General features: G+C 44.6%; 1 protein-coding gene across 1 annotated transcript; it reads left to right on the top strand.

Moving 5' to 3' along the window:
* Positions 1-15,779: 15,779 nt before the first annotated feature.
* IRX1 (iroquois homeobox 1) lies at positions 15,780-20,859 on the top strand (the record flags this gene model as incomplete). Its single annotated transcript, XM_084206982.1, has 4 exons — positions 15,780-16,167; positions 18,766-19,780; positions 20,342-20,414; positions 20,802-20,859. Exons 1-4 carry the CDS (start codon positions 15,904-15,906, stop codon positions 20,857-20,859), a joined length of 1,410 nt encoding a protein of 469 aa, XP_084063108.1. The 5' UTR covers positions 15,780-15,903.
* Between the last annotated feature and the right edge of the window lie 251 nt (positions 20,860-21,110).

Raw genomic sequence — 21,110 nt, 5'->3', positions numbered from 1 at the left:
GTCCACTACCATCTTTTCAGGTAAAGGCACCAAATAGATGGAGGCTGAAGAACTGGTTGGTGTTCCTTCCAGAGGTAGCCAGCTCAGATGGGTGCAGAGTCCTGCTGAGATGTCCTTCAGCTTGTGTACCTAAAAAGAACACAAAGAAAGGAGGATGGATACATTAAAATTTGGGATGGGAACATGGAGGGTAAAGCAAAAGGAAGTTCTTCTAACTCTTTTTTTTTACTCTTGCAGTCCATAAATCAGGCCTGGGACTTTTCTGTGATTTTTGTCTTATAATATCACAAAAATGTAGGAAAAATAATTCACCTCCAACTACTGCACCTGCTTGTACAGTTTAAATTAAAACCAGAAACACTGCAAATCCCACTTCACAATGCTTTCAGTGTTCAAGACTCTGAATTAAAGGCCTTCATTGTTTAGGAGGATTATTTCTTTGCCTTCCCTGGCTTCAAAGAAATAAGAATCTTCACTCACTTTTCTATTGATCCCTGTTGATCAGATTAACTTTGTTTTGGATTCCTACAGAAACAAAAGACAAATAGAAATGTTGTGAACACTTGATGTGTACAGTTTTGTTCAGTTCACGATTCTACTACCTATTACAAAGATAATTATTGGTTAGACAAAGAAAGAATAAAGGAATTACTGTAAATTATGTTCAGTAAATACCAACAGTTTAAGCAATTACAAAATTATGGAATATTTCATAATGACATGTAATTACAGTTAATTCCACAATTAAAATTATATCTTTTATTTAGCAGCACTTGTTCTTTCATAAATAAGAATAATAATTAGGATTAAGAAAGGTCAAAGAATATTTCTATTTCAACACTACAAAATGCATTTCAAGCCATTCCTGTTCTTCTGATGTACTTCACATTCTACAACTTTGGTCTTTGTTATTTTGTAATCTTATACAAAATAACATGAGATTATTTTGTATAATCAAAAATAGACAGAGTCCTTCATATGGAGTCTCACAAGTGCTAATTAAAGAAGAAACATGGAATCTTTTAGGTTGGAAAAGGTGCTTAACCTCTTCATGTCCAGCCATTAGCACTGCCAAGTCTGCCACTCAACTATGTCCCTAAGCACCACATCTAGACATCTTTAAAATACCTCATGGCTCAATAGCTTCCCAGGGCAGCCTGTACCAATGCTTGACAATTGCTTCAGTGAAGAAATTTCCCCTAATATCCCATCCACACCTTCCCTGGCACAGCCTGAGCACTTCCTTATCTTTTCCCTTCTTGTCTGGGAGAAGAGACTGACACCCACTCCACTAATAACTACTTCCTTCGTACTGGCTACACTCACACTGTTTCTGCTCATTATGAAGTTGGTCTCTTTCACTGCAAGTGCTGACTGCTGCTGGCTCATGTCCCCTCTGCCATCCACTGGGGCCATCAGGTCCTACTTTTTAAAGCTGCCTTTCGAAAAGTTGATGCTAAGATTGGATGGAAGGAGGATGGCTTCCCAGACCAGGGCCAGGACTCTATATTCTGTGCTGAATCTCATGAGATTCCTGCTGTACTTTCTCCAGCCTACCTACGTCCTTCTGAACAGCATCTTGCCTTCCAGGGAAAGAGCCACTCCCACCCAATGTGGTATATAATCTTAAAACCTGCTGAGGTTACACTCTGTCCTACCTCCTAGGTTAGTAAGAAACAGTATGGATTCCCACATGAGCTGCTGCTTCACTAGAAACTTCCCCCCAGGAGGACTTTGCTCACTTCTCAGGCTCAGGTCCTGAACTGGAGAGCCATCCTCACCATGTCTTCATCTACCTCTCCATGCCCTTGGCTGCATCCCCACATGTCCCATGAATTTGCCAAGCTGGCTGAAGTCATCCTTTTGGTGGTATTAAACACATCTTATTTTCTTTCTCACATGTATTACCTCATTTCTACTCCTGCCAAGTAAATTTAAACAGTTGTGAAAAAAAAAAAAAAACAACAAAAAAAAAGTGTTCAAAATTGTATGGGTTTGAATTAACATTCTTGCTATTGGGAAAACTGTGCAAGTGCTACATGCATGGAAGCATGAAGCCCAGTTAAGCACACATTCACTAATACTGTTTCCTTACACTGTGAGCAGTCAGAAGACAAACTGTAAAGTTGCTTTATATCAGCTCTAGCCGAAGGTCAGATTGCATCCCCAGGCCACCATTTTTTCCATAAACAGTTCCTATTAACAAGCAACTGTTAGGAATGCAAAAGCAAACAAATCCAGAAATGTTTTTAACTCCTGTATGCAAACATGTTCCAAGTGTAAGTTTTAGTTGAGTGAAAATTAGTCACACAATTATAGTTACATGAGGAGTCGCCTGAGTTCCTAATTGCATAAACTTATAATTTTTAAGCAGGATAAGTACATCAGTGGAAAATGGATGATTTTTTTTAATTTATTAATTATTGCTTACATTTTAGGGTCTCAGGTAGAGTAGGCATTATATGAACATGCAGAAAATCAATCTCTTCTCTGAAATCTTTTTCAAATACAAAGTACAGATAAACATGATGAATAAAAGGATGCTGTTTTGAGTAAAAATAACTGAAAGAGCCAGAGGGGTTTTACTGTGGGATCAAACATGAAGATGACAAGACTAAGCCAGGAAAGATGGACAAATACAAACATGGAATATGGAGTCAAAAAGAAAAATGGTGGCAATTAATGGGCAAAGGTAAGAAACAAGATGAGAAGACCTAAAAAAGAATGATGAAGAATAAAGTATACAGAGTTTGGAAAGAAATACTGGTACCCTAAAGAAACTAGTAGGATCCAACTTTCATATATCAGCACATCATTAATAGCTTTGTTCAGTGGAGAAACAGAAGCCCGACAGCCTTCTCAACTTGTAGTTTTTTCTTCCCCAAAGAAGGGCTATTCTGCTGTTTCTGTGTCCTACAAAATGAGAATAATTTGCCTGCCCTGTTCCCAGGACTCCAAGAGCTGTTCTTCAGTCACAAAACCTCACAGCAAAAGCAAACAAGCAAAAAAAATGACAGTGAAATTGAAATGTCAAAGGTTCTTGACCACAGCTTCTTTTCCATCAAGTACTCCATCTTCTGTTAGAGAAGTCCTTTTTTATGCCTGTAGAGTTTATCTTAGTTTAAAGGAGTGTATAAACTTGCAGCAATGTAAAAAATTCCCAGCAAACCTCTGTGCAGGTGAAAATCTGTTATATTAACACAGAAGTTGGCTCAGCTATGGAGTTGCACTGCATTATAGGGAAACTTCCCAACAGGTCCCAAGATGGACTCATGAAGTGGGGATTAGTCAGAGCACCAATCAATACCTGAAGAGATTATTTTATTTGAAATAAATGAACTGGTATTTATCACTCTGTGAAACAGCAAATAGTTTAGACCAAGTAAATAATGTGAAGTAGAAGGAAATTGCAGAGAGCAGGCTTTGTAAGGATTGCAAGATTATTGTGAGTTACGCTGGCAGCATCTACTACATCAATGCAACTGCACCAAGACTGCTTCCACGAAGCATTAGAATTATTAAGCTTAGCATAGAAATGTGTATGGCAACACTGTTCTGGGTTAGTGCAATTACAGCAGTGTTGCCAGCACAGTATGAGCTACTGCAAATGCTTGTTGGCCTGAGACAGGGTGAGAGAGAGATCAAAACCTTCTGTGAACTACTGCATGACCGTGTTGTTGCCTAACTCTGTGACTCTCATGGAAAAGCTGAGGAAACAAATAAAAAGTGAAACAGAAAATGGGCGTTTTCTTGTCCTTCATCAGCCCAGCGCTACAGGATATGACCTATCACTTTCCTGGCCTTCAAAACATCTGCTTGGATTAGTACCTGTCTTTGAGTATCCTGTGACATTAAAAAAGCATCCAGGTGTTAAATATTTGAACTTATAGACATAGGTGGACACAATAAAATCAGTTTCCACTATCTACACCCAAGCTAACAGATATTTTGCCCCACTGGTAGTCTCTTTAACTTGAGGGCACAGAGTATACTGAATAAGTAGTTCCTTGCATGTTTTTCCTTTGCATGTAGTAATCAACCCCAAAAGGCTTCCAGCTGCTGAACTGAGGGTCTTAATTTGGGCCTGTTGTGTTTATGAAGGCTCATAATTCTTCACTGTTCTTAATAATGTCTGTAAGTCTCTGAGCATCATGACTTAGTCTTCTAAAATTTATCTTGTCTGTGACCAATGCAAAACATATGAGGAAACAGTAGAATACACATATTGCATAAAATGTCATGTAAATTGAAGCAGTTTAGTTATACATAAAAAATTAGCAGTGAATGTGATATTATCATTATTATTTGAATGTTCTCAAGCCCAGGCAAACAAAACCCCTAAAATTGCCACCTTTGACAGGCAACTACCATGTGCAAGTAAAATTAAACATATGGGATGGGGAACTGCAGTTTTGAGGAGAAAAACCTGCAGTGAATCAATACAATAAATTCAGTAGTAATTTCTAGAGTACAATGGCGCAGCTCATAATTGCGCAACAAGTTCTACAAATTGCCACAGTGATTTGGCTACCACAAGATCCCAACCCTAAAAAAAAAATTTTTTTTTAGTTTTCTGTTTCTTACAGTATCTAGACAAATAATTCAGCGGAGGACATGATTAACTTTGTTGTTTAAAAAGTCATAATATTAGCCCCCTAGTTTGTTTAAGAACAAAATATGAGGGATTTTCTTATAATAAGGTGTTTAATGGATGTATTTCCACTTCCTTACTATTATTTTATTTAATCCACTTTATTTCTGCTCTCACTGTTATCCTGTTGCAATGCTTTTAATGGTCCAGTGCTGTTGGATACAGGTCAAGCTCAAACTGTCCTGCCATTCAAATATAATCTGGAGTTGTTAGAAAGAAAAGATATAAAAGATATGGGCCTCGTAGAATTTAGCATATTAGTGTAGAAGAAAGAAGCAAAAGGAGAAAGGTAATTGCATTTTAGTAAGCCTAAAGTAAAGTAAAAAACGTAAGTAAGTGTAAAAATGCATAAAAATGTACAGTCTTATTTGACTGCAAAAATCTTGCCCGGGTCAACATTGGGCATTAAAACTCTAAGCATCAGTTTACACCTGTCCTTAAAATGTAATCCAAACAATCTTATTGAAAAGTATTATTGGATAAAACAAAGACTCATCATTAAAATGCAGCACACATCAATGGATACATAAATCAATTATAATAGCAAAAAGAATGACTATACATCTAAGGAAAAAGAAACCAAAGACAGAAAATACACCAACTGCTACTAATGCTGCAGTGTTAGAAGAAAGCTATAGAAGAGATAGAATGACATTGTAAATTACTCTGTTTATTGAATATTAAAAAGAATCTGAGAAGCTTTGGTGAGGAATTTTAATTCAATAAGTTCTAGTCTAAGATTTATTTAATAGTTTTTCCTACCACAATTACATGATTGAAATTATACAGCTGTAGTTTATCAGTAAAAATACTGTGAAAATACTTAGATGCTCCAAAGAGGGTAAGAATAAAAGCACACAGACAAATATGATCTGATAATGTGGGTATTTGTTTATAAAAAATAATGGAATAAACTACATTATGTAGCTGTGCTTTGGCAACTGCACTTGTAACTTTAAGGAAAGCATAGATCCTCAAGAATTAAAATGTCAGGCCTGCAGATCTATAACTCCCATAATATCCCAAAGTCATTACAAACATTTCAGTGAGGGTGCCAGTTGATTCTAATAACAGTGTGTGCAAATGACACACAGTAGAGGAGATCAACATATTTATGTGACTATAAACAGTGAAATGTTGTGATAATTTTGCTCTAAGATCTGAAAATGACCATGATCTGAGCTTTCAATATATTAGACATTTTTAATATAATCATGAGGTTTGGGGTCTTCTGAAGTCAATATCCATTCTCACTGTAGCAGATACGAGGCTACTCTTGGGTTCTGCACTTGGTATATTTACCTGAAAGTGCAAAAAGGTCATCAAACATTTCTGGCACCCTGAAACAGGAGTTGAGGTGCTGGTGAGCTAATAAGCCCCACTGCTCCCCCAGCACCAGCAGCTAGTGCAACCCGTACATAAAACTGCTTCACTTCACCAGACCTCCAAAACTCATGAAAAAAATTAGGGTCCCTGCCCTCAAATGGAGAATTCAGGGAACGGCAGTGACCGAGGCTCGTTCTCACCACTCCTTTCCTGCCTGATGTTCCAGGGCACCGCGCCTTTACCCCCCAGGCCGAGAGGGGACTTCCTCGCCTCCCTGAACCGCTGGGGAGTAAGTGCGCACAGCTCAGGCTGCTGAGGGTTTGAGAAGGTGTGCCTGCAGCAGGGCAAGCATCTCTGGAAAACCTGGAAAACATCTTCGTCTCCAGATGCCGCCGACAGAAAGGGCGCAGGAGTGGGGTGAGGGCGCTGCGGGGCCGGAGGGGCGCAGGGCGGCCGGCGGCTCACTGCCCTGCCACCTCCGCCCGGGTTACCCCCACCTGTTCACCCGGGGCCAAGGGGGACCGGGAGAGAATTCCCTGCCTTTTGATCCGTGGGTATTTCTGCAGTTCTGCCCCTGCTTGTTGGGTACACCCGCGCCCATGGGCTAATGAGTGGCGCCGACCTTCGCTGCAGGACTGCATCAGTGGGAGCTTCACTGCCACCCATTAGGGACTCCCAAGCACGGCTGCGTCTCGAAATGGTGCCTGAAGCTCAAGCTTTGTTTTAAGCTTGCACCTACTTTTACCTGCCCACGGTTTGAGCATACACATGCTCCCCTTTCCCTCTTGCTGGTGTTTCTCAAGAAGAAATGCTTGGTAGGTTCTTCCCTACCAAAGGAAGGTAAGGAAGAAATACCTCTCTTATGTTTGGCATCCCCAGGCCACCTTCCCCACGTCTAGAGATACCTTTTAACGTCTGTTCTCTAGTCTAACCGAGACCCGGCTTCCTGCGTGGTGCCAGAGCATCACTGCTGGGGCAGCAAGGGAGGGAGAGGTCAGTCCGACCCCTTGCTGCTCCTCGCACTCCAGCTCAGGCCCTGCCGATGGCCTCGTTGTGTTCGGGGAAGGGGGAAGGACAGACCGAAAGTTCAAGCGACAAGTAGCCGCCCCGTGACACTTTCGAGAGGACCAACTGTTAAACCATAGAGATGATTGCCCACGCAGAGGCAAACAAACAAACAAACCAAAAATTTTTTGACCTAGTTTCTCTGCATCAGGTAAGTAGAATACATCAAGGACAGCTTCCCAATATGCAATAAGTTAAAAAAAAAAAAAAAAAAAAAAAAAGGAAGAAAAGTTTTTTTCATTTTTTTCCTTCTTTTTTTTTTTTTTCCCCCTGGGTCAGTTAATGCCCGGGTTGTGGTGTTTTCAGACGAATCTCTTGGCAAGTGTTGCAGTTCAGCTCTGTATGCGTTTTATTTTTTAGACAAACAGTGCAAGTAGCTGGAAAACTTGGGAACTGAGGAGAAAGGTCAAGGGCAGAGGCTGGCCAGTTTTTGTTGCCACGGCTGAAGAAGCATAAATAATCAAAGGAATATGATTAGTTGCACTGACCTTAAGACTAGGGGGAAATTGAGAGAGGAAAAAAAAAAAAATAGATGACGACTGTTTTGTAGCTTGTCCCGCACTGACATCTTCCTGTTCCTGGCCAGGACGTCTTCCAGACGCGGCGCTGAGAGGAAGGGACAGCAGCCCTGGAGAGCAGCTGTCCGGAGATGCGCAGGGCGCGGAGCGTCGCGCAGCCCCTCCGCCGACTGCAGCCGGGCGGCCTCACCGTCCCTTGCCGAATGGCGCCGGCTGCTCGCCTGGCAATTGAGCCGGCAAAGACGTCCTCGTCCCGTCCCTCCCTCGCCCCTACCGCCCGCCCCCACGGCCGCCGGCGCGGCGCGGAGAGGCGCGCTACTTACGCGAGTCGGCGGCGGCGGGCTCTGCAAGGCTCCCGCCGGCAGTGGAAGGGAGCCCTCATCATAGCGGGCTCGGCGTGCCCACCGACGGCTGGCAGAAGCAAAGAGTTAAAATATAAAACCATAAAATATTGTGGGTTTGAGGGTTTGGTTTGGGTTTTTTTTTTTTTTTAATATTAATGTTCTTATAACGGAAGTTCTTATCAGTGGGTTGCACTGTACTTGGCAAACAAGCCTTTTTACCTTTTAAACAAATAATTCATTAGGTAATTAAATTCAAGTGAGATTACTCTAATTAAATATACACTGCTGTTGAATCATAATTTCTATGTGGCCTAGTTAAAGATGAACGATCTCTTATTCCTAACAAAAAAAAAAAAAAAAGCTTTAAAAGAATTCCCCGGTGACTGGAATAATAGATTTATACACCACCGTACAGAGGTCATTTCAAGAAAGAAGAGACACCAAACACAACATAAAGGGACTTTTCATGTCTGGAGATACTAGAATTTCAGGTTTTATTGCTGCAAGTTCTATTAAAAGACTTTGTGGAACCTAGGAGGAAATCAAAATTATCTTTCAAAAGGCGATAAGTTATATAAATATGTGCACAAACAGAAATGTGTCTCTGAAGGTATTAGTTCTGCATAATTTCCGATGAGTAGCTACTAGGCCTCAAAGGAAACAGTGCATCTTGAAATGCTCTGAAGGCTTACATTGGCCAAAATAAGGCAGGACTTTAGCAAAATTAGAAGTAACTTTGTAGCCAACGATGTGCTATATGTCCTGGTTCCCTTTAATAGCATTAGGCGTTCAAACCATAAAGACTAATCTGGAGAGTAGAAGTTCCTGCTCTCTGCTTTGATCTCCTTCCTCTTGGCTGTTTAAAGCTGACAGTTTGGCTGAATGGCATTCACTGCTTTCATTTGTAAGACATGAGTTTCCTAGTGTTCCAGAGCTAGCAGCTACACCTGTACTGCAGGAATTTACATTGCATTGCTCCAGGATGGCATTGATTTGGGACGGGTGAAATACAAACACAAACTAATTAAAAACTGCATAATGCAGCCCTACAGGAACAAGACAGGAAAAAACCAAATAAATACAACTGCAGCTGGCATGGCAATTGTGCCTCTGCCCCCAAGCAACAGTCTGGTGACATAAAATTATAAACCTTAAAAAACTCACATAATTGCTGTTGATCATTTTGGAGACAAAATGGAAATTATTTTGTTAATTAAGTTCAGACCCATAAAATATTCATAGATAGGTAGATAGACGGACAGAGAGATAAACAGCGAGAGAGGCAGATGATACATTCCATAGATTTTAATCCTTGTTCATATAGGCCAGTGTGCATAGCTCTAATAACTCATTTGCAAAAGCGCAAAGGAAGAGAACAGCCATGAATTCACGTTGCTACCACAAATAAATGTAAGTTCATCTGAGGTGAACTGATAAAGGATTAATAAAAAGTCACCACCAGGATATGGGGGGGAAAGTCAATTTCTCTTAGTTTACTTTTTTAAAAAGTTGTATTTTTCATTTTGAAAGTGCATGCTCTCTCTCTCTCTCTCTGAATAAAATAATCTTTGTAAACACTTCACTAGCTGCTACCTTGAGTACAATCAAACGCTGCAGCTGCTCAGGCTTGGATTCCTTCCTGTACTGCCTGTATACACTGAAGATAGGTATATATTCACATTTAGGGAATCGCTCAGGTATCCCTGATTCCAAGTTTGTGTTTGTTTAGACAAACCAAACCATACCATTCATTTGCACAGTCAGAGGTCTAAAGGCTGCTGTGAATTAGTCAAAATTAGAGTGAGATTTTTAAAAATTTCCTTCCTTCCTTCCTTCCTTCCTTCCTTCCTTCCTTCCTTCCTTCCTTCCTTCCTTCCTTCCTTCCTTCCTTCCTTCCTTCCTTCCTTCCTTCCTTCCTTCCTTCCTTCCTTCCTTCCTTCCTTCCTTCCTTCCTTCCTTCCTTCCTTCCTTCCTTCCTTCCTTCCTTCCTTCCTTCCTTCCTTCCTTCCTTCCTTCCTTCCTTCCTTCCTTCCTTCCTTCCTTCCTTCCTTCCTTCCTTCCTTCCTTCCTTCCTTCCTTCCTTCCTTCCTTCCTTCCTTCCTTCCTTCCTTCCTTCCTTCCTTCCTTCCTTCCTTCCTTCCTTCCTTCCTTCCTTCCTTCCTTCCTTCCTTCCTTCCTTCCTTCCTTCCTTCCTTCCTTCCTTCCTTCCTTCCTTCCTTCCTTCCTTCCTTCCCTCCTTCCTTCCCTCCTTCCCTCCTTCCCTCCTTCCCTCCTTCCCTCCTTCCCTCCTTCCCTCCCCTTTACCCTCCTTATAACAGAAATGTTCCTCTGGTTGGGCGTGAAGGGGAGGAGAGGGGAGTCTGGCGCTCCAGAGCTACATCACCTCTCCGCCTATAATTGTTTGTCACATGCCCTGTTGTCACAAAGTGGGGTTGTTTCCCAGACCCTGCTGGAAAAAAGGTGCAAAGTAATAATGAGTGTTTAACAAGGCTCATAAATCAGGGCTGATGAGAAGCGCTCAGGACGGTCACACGGCGGCGACAGGGCCTGGCAGCGGGCGACCAGTGAGAGGAGACCCCTGCCACGGTCCTGCCGAGCCACCCCCGCACTGCAGGCGCCCCCAAAAAAGTAAACGTCCTCAAATGAAACACGGTCCCATGCTAAATCAGATGTAATACACTTAATGAAAACTCAGTCAACTGATCCAAATAGTCGGCAGTCGGTGCATAATTAGAATCTAGGAGAGATATATTAAATTAATGGATTCTGTCCTGCACAGATGTATCATTAAAATATATAGGATTGATACTTAGCATGGTAGAGTTATTTTAAACTTATACATTAATAAAAATATAGCAAGGAAAAAAAAAAAGAAAAAGAAAAAAAAAAAGACAGTGAAACTACCTGCTGAGAACAGTCGGAAAATTAGCAACATACGGATAATCTATTTTTTTTTTCACGCCTCCTTTTCCCCCTCACATTCTTTCCACAGGAAAGAAAATTGAAACAGACTATTAACTGAAGAAATAATCTTAAATTTCTTTGTCTATTGCCGGCGAGAGCTGAAAATGAAAAGAGGATTTGCAAAAGAAATCGTTACCAGGATGTTTCAGAGCAGTTACAGAATTAAATGAAAACTTTTCTCCCCAAGCCACAAACAAGGCGCTTTACAGACTAAATCTTCCTTTCTTTTGGTAGATCTGATTATCAACGCCGCATAAACCCCGAGTTTTACCAACGGGGCCATATGCTCATGTATCTGCTCGCGGAGACGGCGCCCAAACGCGTGTATCCCTGTGGAAATTACACGGGTGAACCGTAGACTAGTAAGCATCTGAACTGCACTCTCAGATTGTGCTCTGCTTAGTATCCTATTCTCCCCATAGTTAGGTGTCTCCTTTCAACATCTCTGTCATCTCCATTTGAAGATATTTTCAGCGGTTTATCACTGCCATCTCCAGCCCTGCGCATTTGCAGCAGGTTATCACAATTGCCAGTCCCCCCTGGCTGATGGGTTGCGCTGATTACCATCACTGCCCTCAGATATTTGGTGCGGATTCCCAGCACTGCAATATCCACTCTTAGGACATCTGGAGCAGATCAAAATCACTGACTTCATTTTTCAGTAGAGTCAGTGTAAAAGCTTCACATAGCCTCTTCGCAAGCGTACCCTGTAGTCAATTCCCGCAGAACCAGCCTTCAGTTAAAATTCGGCCAAGCAGCGACCCCTATGTCTGGATTTGCATTTCTTATCGGACCCCTATCTAAACTGATTTGTTAATAATAAAGAGAAAATCTCTTGGCACTGGATGCATCGCCTTAAGAAACTGGAAGGATCACACTGTCTTAGCAAACTCCTTCTCAAGAAAGGCTCCTTAAGAAGTTTATCTGCCCAATGATCTTTGAATTAGATGAGCGTGGCCATTTAGGTCGATTTACTTTAAACAGTATACAATTTATTTTAAGCGATTACCTTAAGTATAATCACATTATGGCCAGCGCTGTTAGGTATTTCTCTCCCGCCTGATTTCTGATGTGCATCTGCTCTCCGACGGGAAGGTGACTGCTTTTCACTCTCAACCCCAATCCTTTTTTTACTACGTGACTGTTTATCGTCTTTTAAAACGCGGTTCGGCTAATGAGTTGGCACCGCACTCCTTTTTGTTAGGTCTTGCAGAAAGTTAAGGAGGCGTTGAAGCAACTACAACACAGTTCTCAGGGAAAAAATGGGCAAAAGAAAAAAGTAAACGGAAGAGAGCTTTTTTCGAATTATGACTAATTTCTTTTAAATCTGTATTTTATTCCACCTATTAACAATTTGAAGCTAACTTATGAGTGGGAGGGGTTGATCACACCGACCTTTTGGACTGTTTAGGTTCAGGGTTTAGGGAAAGATTTTCCTAGCGCTTCGGGCAGCTGCTGCTGATGTTTGTAATTTTCCGTACAGTTTCGTTCTTTTCGCACTTTTGTTATTAAGCTCCTGCTATGGGTCTTGTACGGGAGAAAATAAACCCAGAATCTCCCAGACCTTCACTAAACTGATTTTCAAGCTAAGTAGCTTAGTGTAGCAGCTCTGGTCCCAGCTTACTCGCACAAGGGGGAAAAAATTAAAAAGGGCTTTGAAAGGTTGCCTACTAAAGTGACTTAATAAACCGTCAGAAGGAAAAAAAATGGGCAATGTCCTGTGCAGGAGCAGGAATAGGGTGGGAATTGGCATTTTCTGATCAGAATTGTGCATAATTAATGGCGTTCGCAGGACCCTGCTCATCTTTGCTCAAGGAACTTTGCAGATGATGAACAAAGCTTTCATACCAGTCTTCTAACTTTTCCCCCTCTTTGGCGGTTTTTTCCTTTCTATTTTCTTTTCCTTCCAATTTACGTTTGTTGTTTTGTTGTTTTTTTTTTTTTTTCTTGTCTCACTTTTTTTTTCTTTCCGAAATTGCAGTTACAGGTAACCTGCACTTTGTATTTATTTGCTCTATTTCTACTCAAGGTGAAGAGTAGCAGAGTTCGCACCAAAAAGATGCAGGGCTGATAGAAAAGCAAAGGAGACTTTTTTCCTTTTTCTTTCCCTTTTTTTTTTTTCTTTCCTTAACCGATCCGAGAAGGATGAGAGCGAGTGGGGGAGGGGATGACTCGCATTTCTTAAGCCTCCAAGTGGAAACCTTTTCTGGATACACATTCCACACAGATCTAAAGAGCTAAGAAGATTTCGGCAGCGTCGGTGCCTTATCCCACCTTTATTTACCTGAAGCCCTTGTAATGTGACACTTCCATTCGCAAAATAAGGCTGCAAATTTCAAGTCCCTCTCAGCTCTGTTACGGCGGTGCATTTTTGTCTGAGGGTCGCTCTCTTGCTTTGAGGGTGAGATTTTGGAGCGGTGCGGGGGAGGTACTGCTCTCCCTGTTAGACATAGGAAGGGGAAAGTTCCCTATTTCCAACTGATGGGGAAGGAAGTTTAATCAACACCGTGAGACGGAGCGGCTCGCTGGAGCACGGGGAGGAAAGGGCTGGCCGGGGTTGGAGACACCCCGCGGGGGCGTCGGCAGGAGGGGGAGGCATTTCCCTCCGCTCCCGCGCGGCCAGTTCCCGGAGGGAGCCGGGCTGCCGGCCTCAGCCCGGTGCTGCAAGCTGGGAGAGGGGGCGCGAAGCCCCGCGGAGCGGCCCGAACCTTGGGGCTGGCTCGCTCGGGGCTAGGGAAAAGGAGAGAGACACCCGTCGTCCCCCCACTCCTCCTTCTTCTTCCCTTCCCCCTCTCCTCTGCCAAACACTTGCATCCCGAAAAGCCGCCGGCCTTTGCGTCTGCGGCCGCTCCGCGCAGCGCTGTCCCTTAAGGAAGAGCTCGGCCGCCCCTTCAGCACAAAGACGGAGCTTCTGGGCTGCGGGGACCGCGGCGGCGAGGGCTGGGCCGGGGACGGCCGCTCCGCGCCCCTCCGCGGGGCCTCTCCGCCGGGGCCGGCCAAAGGAACGGCAGCGCCCGGCCCGGCCCTGCGGACTCTCCCCGCAGCCGGCGGAGTGGGAGCGCAGCCCCGGCGCGGACTGCGCGCTGAACTCGTGGGGCAGAGCGGCCCCCGGCAGTCCCACCGGGGCTGGGAAGGTCGGGGCAAGAAACGCCCAGCCCTCGGCCCGCCGCCCCCGCGCTCCTCGTTTTCCACAGCGGGGGAGCTGGGAAGGCCCCGGCAGCGGTAGGAAAGGGAAAGTTTGCGGTGCTACCCGGGCAGCGCCCTGCTCTCTCGGTCCCAACGCGGTTCGGGCGAGCCCCGCCACGTCGAGGAACTGGACAACACCGCAGACAGGGCACAGCGGTGACCGCCCGCCTCCCTTACGGCGGCCCGGTCCCTCGCAGAGGAGTCCTTTGTCTCCCGCTGCACCTTCCACCCCTCTCCAAGGGGAGAAAAAGAAGGAGAGAGGAAAAAAATCCCTTCCTCTAATCATTGTGGTTAATGATCATAACGGCAAGAGGTCGTTTTGGTCCTTTCGTGTGTGTGTCCCCTGTGTCCCCCCGCCCCGTCCCTCTCCCTCTGTTTCCCCCCCGATGTGTTTCCTTCGGTCCCCTGAAACGGGAGGATGGAAGTTTTGACAACCAACAAGACTCTTGGTTTCCCCCTAACCCCCACCCCCTTTCGGGGGCGAGGGCTGGGGGTCCTATGTGCCCCTCGCCATACATGTGGAGGTTGTTGATTTGCGGGATTATTTATTTCCAGTATTCCGAGAACTGTCGCAATGCCTATGATAATTGTCCCTGAGTGTCAATCCGTCGGCAGGGCATGAGGAGGAGAAAGGGCGGCGGGGAGGATCGCATCGCTGCGGGTCTTTTTTTTTTCCCTCCATTTTTTTTTTCTTTTTCTGTTTGTGTTTTTTTTTTTTTTTCCTTTCATTTTACTAAAGATTCTTCTGGGAAGTACTGCTAGGAGCCTTTTGACTTTCAGCAAAGTTGAGCATATGTGTTTGTGTATGAGTGGCGTTTGTGGGTTGCAGTAGAGAGATCGCATTTATTTATTTATTTATTTAACTGCCTTTTTTTTTTTTTTTTTTTCTTTTGGTAGTGGTAAATTGTTACAAGTTGCCTGGCTGCCAAGCCCCCTTTTCCTCTCACGGCCATTCTCGTTTGTTCCTGAGTCCAACGACGACAAGGGGGACTCAATGTTAAAGGTGGAAAAAAAAACCCAGCAACACAGTTGTTTTTGTTAAAAGGGGACACACTAAGGCTGCGAAACAGCAAAACCCCAATGTTGGACAGCTGTAAAATCGTGTAGACAGGTTGTCATACAGCAGTGGGGGCTTTTCTGAAAGGAGCCCATTGCTAAACATTAAATACACTCGGAGCGGAGCACAGCAGCTGCGCGGACACACGCACACACACACACGCACACGCAGCTCCGAGCCCAGCGGCCCGGGCTGGGCTGCGCACCACGTGCTGCGCCGAGGGGGGCGGCGGGGCGGGCGGGGGGCGCGGGGCGGCGCTTCCAGCTCAAGTGGGTGCCAATCAAAACATCAACTTCAAATTGTATCTGAAAGATCAGCCTAGGACCTAAGGGCAGACACATCAGTTGGAGCTCAATTGTTGATCAGATCACATCTAAGGGATTTAGGAGCACAGAAGAGCCGAGATTTGAGGAAAGACACCCCACTGAATCCTGCCACACTCCTCCTCCTCCTCCTCCATACCTAGGGTGCAATATATATCTGACAGAAAGAAATCAGAACGAAAAAAGAAAATTATCGGCTCGATTTCTTTTCTCTCGCCCTGCCTGACTCCAGTAAAGAGCGGGGGGGAGGAAGAAAGAAAGAGAGAGAGAGAGATCCAGAGAAGCCCCGGTTTGTTCCGCTCCCCTCCCCGGCTCTTCAGCAGGCTCCCTCCTCCCCCTTTCTTTTTTTTTTTTTTTTTTTTATAATTCCTTCCCCCCCTTCCCCCCTCCTCTTTTTTTTTTATATCTCTGCCGCTTCTGCTGCTGCCGCCAGTGCTGCTGCCGCCGCCTCTGTGCCCGCGTCCCGGAGATGTCCTTCCCCCAGCTGGGCTACCCGCAGTATCTCAGTGCCAGCCAGGCGGTGTACGGGAGCGATCGGCCCGGGGTGCTGGCCGCCGCCGCCGCAGCCGCCGCCGCCGCCGCTGCCGCCTCGGGCCGGCCCGCGGGCGCCGAGCTGGGCAGCGGCTCGGCCGCTGTCACCTCGGTGCTGGGCATGTACGCCAGCCCCTACAGCGCCCCCAACTACAGCGCCTTCCTGCCCTACACCGCCGACCTCGGCCTCTTCTCCCAAATGGTGAGTGAGCACCGCGCTGCCCCCCGCGCCTGCCCGGGCCCGCCGAGGGCAGCCGGGGAGGCCGGGGGAGCCGAGGGAGCCGGGGGAGCCGGGGGCGGGAGGAGGCTGCGGAGCCCAGCGCGGGGCGGCTGCGGTGGCGGCTCACGCCCGGCGCGGGATCCGCCGTGGAGAGGAAAGCGTGGCTCTCGACGGGTCTGCGGGGGAGAGAGGGGCTGGGGGTCGCGGGCTCCGTCGGTACGCGAAGTCCCCCATCCTCCTCGTCCTTTCAGCCGGGCAAAACTCCTCCGAGTTTTTCTCGGCGGTGGAACCGCTAAGCAGGGCTCCTGCCTCCGTATTGTCGGCTTTCCCTAGCAACTCGGCTATTTTTTGGTTTCTTTTCTTTCTTTGTTGTTATTGGTGTTGTTGTTGACGGGTGATATTGTCGGTCCTGCTGTTTCACTGGGCTGTCCAGCGCGCTCCTCTTTCCGTTTGGTACTTTTCTTTGCCGCTGAGCAATATACAGGTTCCGTCCGAAAGGCCAAAGTGTCTGTACCTGGGGCGCCCGTATATTTCAAGGCATTTTCCTTAAGCCTTGAAAATGTCCCGTTTCGTTCCCTGAACTTTTCATACTCTGATTATGGCGGGTATCATAGATGGGATTTGCATGAAGCGAAAGAGGGCATCTACATCCCATTATAGGCATCGAGGCAGGAACGCATATCGGCGTTAATTCTAAGAGAAATTGTCACCACCCGGACTGTCCTCGGGATTAATGTGGCATTTTCTTAGAAACGTAATAGTTAGAAAGTGAAACATTTTTTTTTTAAAACTAACTGGTTTTATATCCGGTGTTGTTGAAACATTTTCGTTGCTGGTATCACCAAAATTGTCGGCGGCGCTACGCATAGGTTCCACTTAATTTTCTAAATGTCCCTCTTTTCTCTCCCCCTGACACAGAAAAGTGTGAATATTTATAACTGAATGCATGCAATGCCTAACTTGTTACGGTTCTTAATAAATATATATAGGCAAATAGGAAAATACGCTGTTGAACAAGGGAAAGCATCTGAAAACAGATAATTTTCCTACTGCAAACATTTCCTGTAAAATCACATTAAACAGCATGCATTTTCTACTCTTTTTTTAACCTTGATTTTGGAAATGTAGTAAAAGTTGAGACAGAAGAAATGAGTGATTCACCAGTGGCTTCTTCAAAAGAATTCCCAACAGAGTTTACACAAAAAATATCATTTCAGCAACAATAACAGAAGACAGCAGAATAAAGGGAGTGCAGAAAGCTTACTCTGTAACACATTACAAAAATTACATCTGGCTATTCTTTGTGTATAAGCGGTGTCTCTGAAATTAAAATACATGATCCTTCTTAACTGTTTGACAAAGTTTAATTAGTTTCTTCACAAACATTATTGAAGAGGTCGATTTCTAAAGCTGACATAAATTATGACATAGTAGTATGAAGAATGTATTTCTGGACCAGGCAAAAAACAAAAACAAAAACAAAACAAAAAAAGAGGCTAGATCTTAATAGAAGTAATAAAGGAACAGAACTGCTTGAAATGTTAGCTATTTTGGAACAGTTCCCGTTCCTGCTCACAAAGTATCCTGGTATTTTATTACAGTGATTAACCATGACGGTGATATTTCAAAATAAATTCTAAATTTCGGAACATTAGCAAAATAATAACTAAAATATTAGGTTAATATCTGAACAATTTGCGGTAATAATGAGGCCTAATGAGGTTGCTAGAAAGATAAAATGTTATTTACCGAAACACCTGATGGGATAATTTGACTTGCTGTGTTTTACTACTGATGATAAAAAGAATATTGATTGCAAATAAATCACCATCTCTAAACGCTTGTAAACAACTTGTGTTTGCTCTGGCCGGATCAAAGTAAAACTTATGAGATAAAGTGTCTACATATCCATATTCTACAATGCGTGGATCGGTTTTCATTCCAGAGTTTAAAGGCTGTTCTAACAGTTAAAAGTTAATGTTTTACTCCAGAATCTTGGTGTATGATTTGGGGAGCGGGGATGGTGCTGTTGGCATGCATGTGGAAAGTCTGTTCGTACTGAAGTTGTGCATTCATCCCCCGCAGCCTCATCTCATTAGGAGCAAAAATAAAGAATGCTCTGCATGCATTTCTAACATCCTCCTGGATACTTTGCAGATAAATGCGGCGCTGCGCGCGGGCATTAGCTGGTAACTGTGGTGTAGTACCTGTTCTATGTGCCTGATAATTTGAAGGGCACAGTGAACTGTCTCGCCGAGGTGAAGGCGAAGTTGCTGCGTTTCCATCGTTTGGTTTGGTTTGGTTTGGTTTGCGGAGAAAATAGTCATATTGTCTGTCAGAGCCCCGCTTAGCACCTCTCTTTCCTTTCCCTGCAAGAAGGGGGAATCATTTGGGAACACCTCTCTGTATGACCTAAATGAGAAGAGCCTGGAACGGGCAGGGCCGAATTTGGCTGTGAAGACCCTTTGCACCGCTGAAAGGCGTATTCCGGCTCCCGGAGTAGCCTATTCAGGTCTGTTAGAGACGCTAACGAGATAATTGATGTGCTTTTTCCTCTCCGCTTGTCTGAATGTGTTGCAGGGCTCCCAGTACGAGCTGAAAGATAATCCCGGTGTCCACCCTGCTACCTTTGCTGCCCACACTGCCCCCGCCTATTATCCCTACGGACAATTCCAATACGGGGACCCGGGGCGGCCCAAAAATGCTACCCGGGAGAGCACCAGCACCCTCAAGGCCTGGCTCAACGAGCACCGCAAGAACCCCTACCCCACCAAGGGTGAGAAGATCATGCTGGCCATCATCACCAAGATGACCCTCACCCAGGTCTCCACCTGGTTCGCCAACGCCCGCCGGCGGCTCAAGAAGGAGAACAAGGTGACCTGGGGCTCCAGGAGTAAGGACCAAGAAGATGCAAACCTCTTCGGGAGCGACAATGAGGGGGACCCCGAGAAGAATGAAGATGATGAGGAAATTGACCTGGAGAGCATAGATATAGACAAAATCGATGAGAATGATGGGGAGCAGAGCAATGAGGAAGAGGAGGAGAAGCCCGAGCTCCTGAGACAAAGCAGTGAAGAGGAGCACTTGGAAAAGGAGAAGGATTTGGCACTGTCAGGGTCTGAAGGACTGAAACCCAAAGACGCGCTGGCCATGGTGAAGGAGGCCTCTGACAATAGCACGAGAATCATCAGTCCTGGGGGACCGAACAATTTACAGATTCCATCTCACAGCAAACCCAAGATTTGGTCTTTGGCAGAGACGGCAACCAGTCCTGATGGTGCCCTGAAATCTTCTCCTCCTCCACCCCCTCCTCCCCAGGTTAACCACACTTCTCCTCAGATTCAGCACCCCGCTTTTCTCCCTAGCCATGGACTCTACACATGCCAGATTGGCAAATTTCACAACTGGACAAATGGGGCTTTCCTCACTCAGAGTTCCCTTCTAAATGTGAGGTCCTTTTTGGGAGTAAATCACCACCATGCTGCTCATCACAATCACCACCTCCAGGCCCAGCAACAATCTTCTGTTTTAACAGCAACCCTGGGAGCGCTAAGCAGCGACAAACCTTCAGAGAGGACCAGTCCCAAACACATAGGTAATTAATGTATCAGGCTTTCACCTCTCCCTCCACCCCCAACACGTGCACGTGAACTTCTCCTTGAGGAATGGTGTCACACTGGTGTAACTGATTGCTGTTAATGGAGCTACAGTTTACTTTAGCGTTGATTTCCGGCCCCCCACCCAGCATGTTGGTCACATACATTAAGCACATTTCACTTGGCCTATTACATTCTCACCCTATATGCCCATCAGGTAAGATAAAAATTCAGGAAGAGCGCAGTGAGATGTATGGGTTTGAGCTTTCCTTCCCTCTTTCATGACCCTCATCTCCCAAAAACTTCAATAACAATAAGAAATGTGTCAAGAAAAGCTTGCAGACTACTTAAATACTGAAAGTAGGGTATAGCACTGTACACACATACACATGTATCTGTTCACGTCTGAACAGGAGGGTGAGAGGGAAGTGTGTTCTCTACAGTGTCCAGATTCTTACTGTTGTTATTCTAAAATGGTTCTCCTGTTTTTGTTTGGCTTTTAAAATTTATTTTCTTTTATTTTTTTGTTTTGTTTCTTTTTTTTTCTTTTTGTCTCCTAGAAAGAGAAAATGTACCAAGAACTGACTCCCCACCCCAGCCGCTAAAATCGCCCTTCCAGCCTGTCCGTGACAAGTGAGTTTGTTTGTTTGTTTTCACTGTAGGAATGTTACTTATGTGAAACAGAGTGTTTGAATAATAAAGACTAATTATAACACCTAATCATCACCATAATAATACATACCGACAATGAGAACAGCACAGGAGTTGCTCTAATCTTTTCAAACTTAGACTAAATTGCAACTGTACATAGACTGTAACTTTTCTAAAACCTCACAGATCTCAAAGATCTTGTGTTAATTACACTAGAGACAATGATTTTTGTGTGATTATCTCTTACTCAGATGCTATAGCAGTAGACACACAATTGAAAAAAAAAAAAGATACTTTTTTCCTGAAAGATTGTTACGTCTTTTTTTTTTTTCTTTTTTTTTCCCTTTTTCTCCCTTCCTCCCCCTGCAGCTCTTTGGCTCAGCAAGAGGGAACACCGAGAATTTTAACAGCTCTCCCTTCTGCTTGATTAAATGATTTGGTGAAAAAATATTACAGAGACTGGTATTAAGGACAGAGAGAGTGGAAAAGAGAGAGAGTGGAAAAAAAGGAAACGGTATAAACGACTCCCATCAATCTCTTTTTGCAATAAGGTGGTGCAAATCCATAAAAGCATTACACAAATCTGTAGATGGATTCCCTTCCTCATTGTACCATTTCAGATCGTGTTATTCTAACCATTCTTGGATTATTTGTTTGGTAAATGTTTCCCATGTGTTT

Source organism: Fringilla coelebs (genome assembly GCF_963513975.1).
Source record: "Fringilla coelebs genome assembly, chromosome: 1".
Classification (NCBI taxonomy): Eukaryota; Metazoa; Chordata; class Aves; order Passeriformes; family Fringillidae; genus Fringilla; species Fringilla coelebs.
The sequence above is the reverse complement of the archived record's forward strand: the minus strand, read 5'-3'. Positions and strand labels throughout refer to the sequence as shown.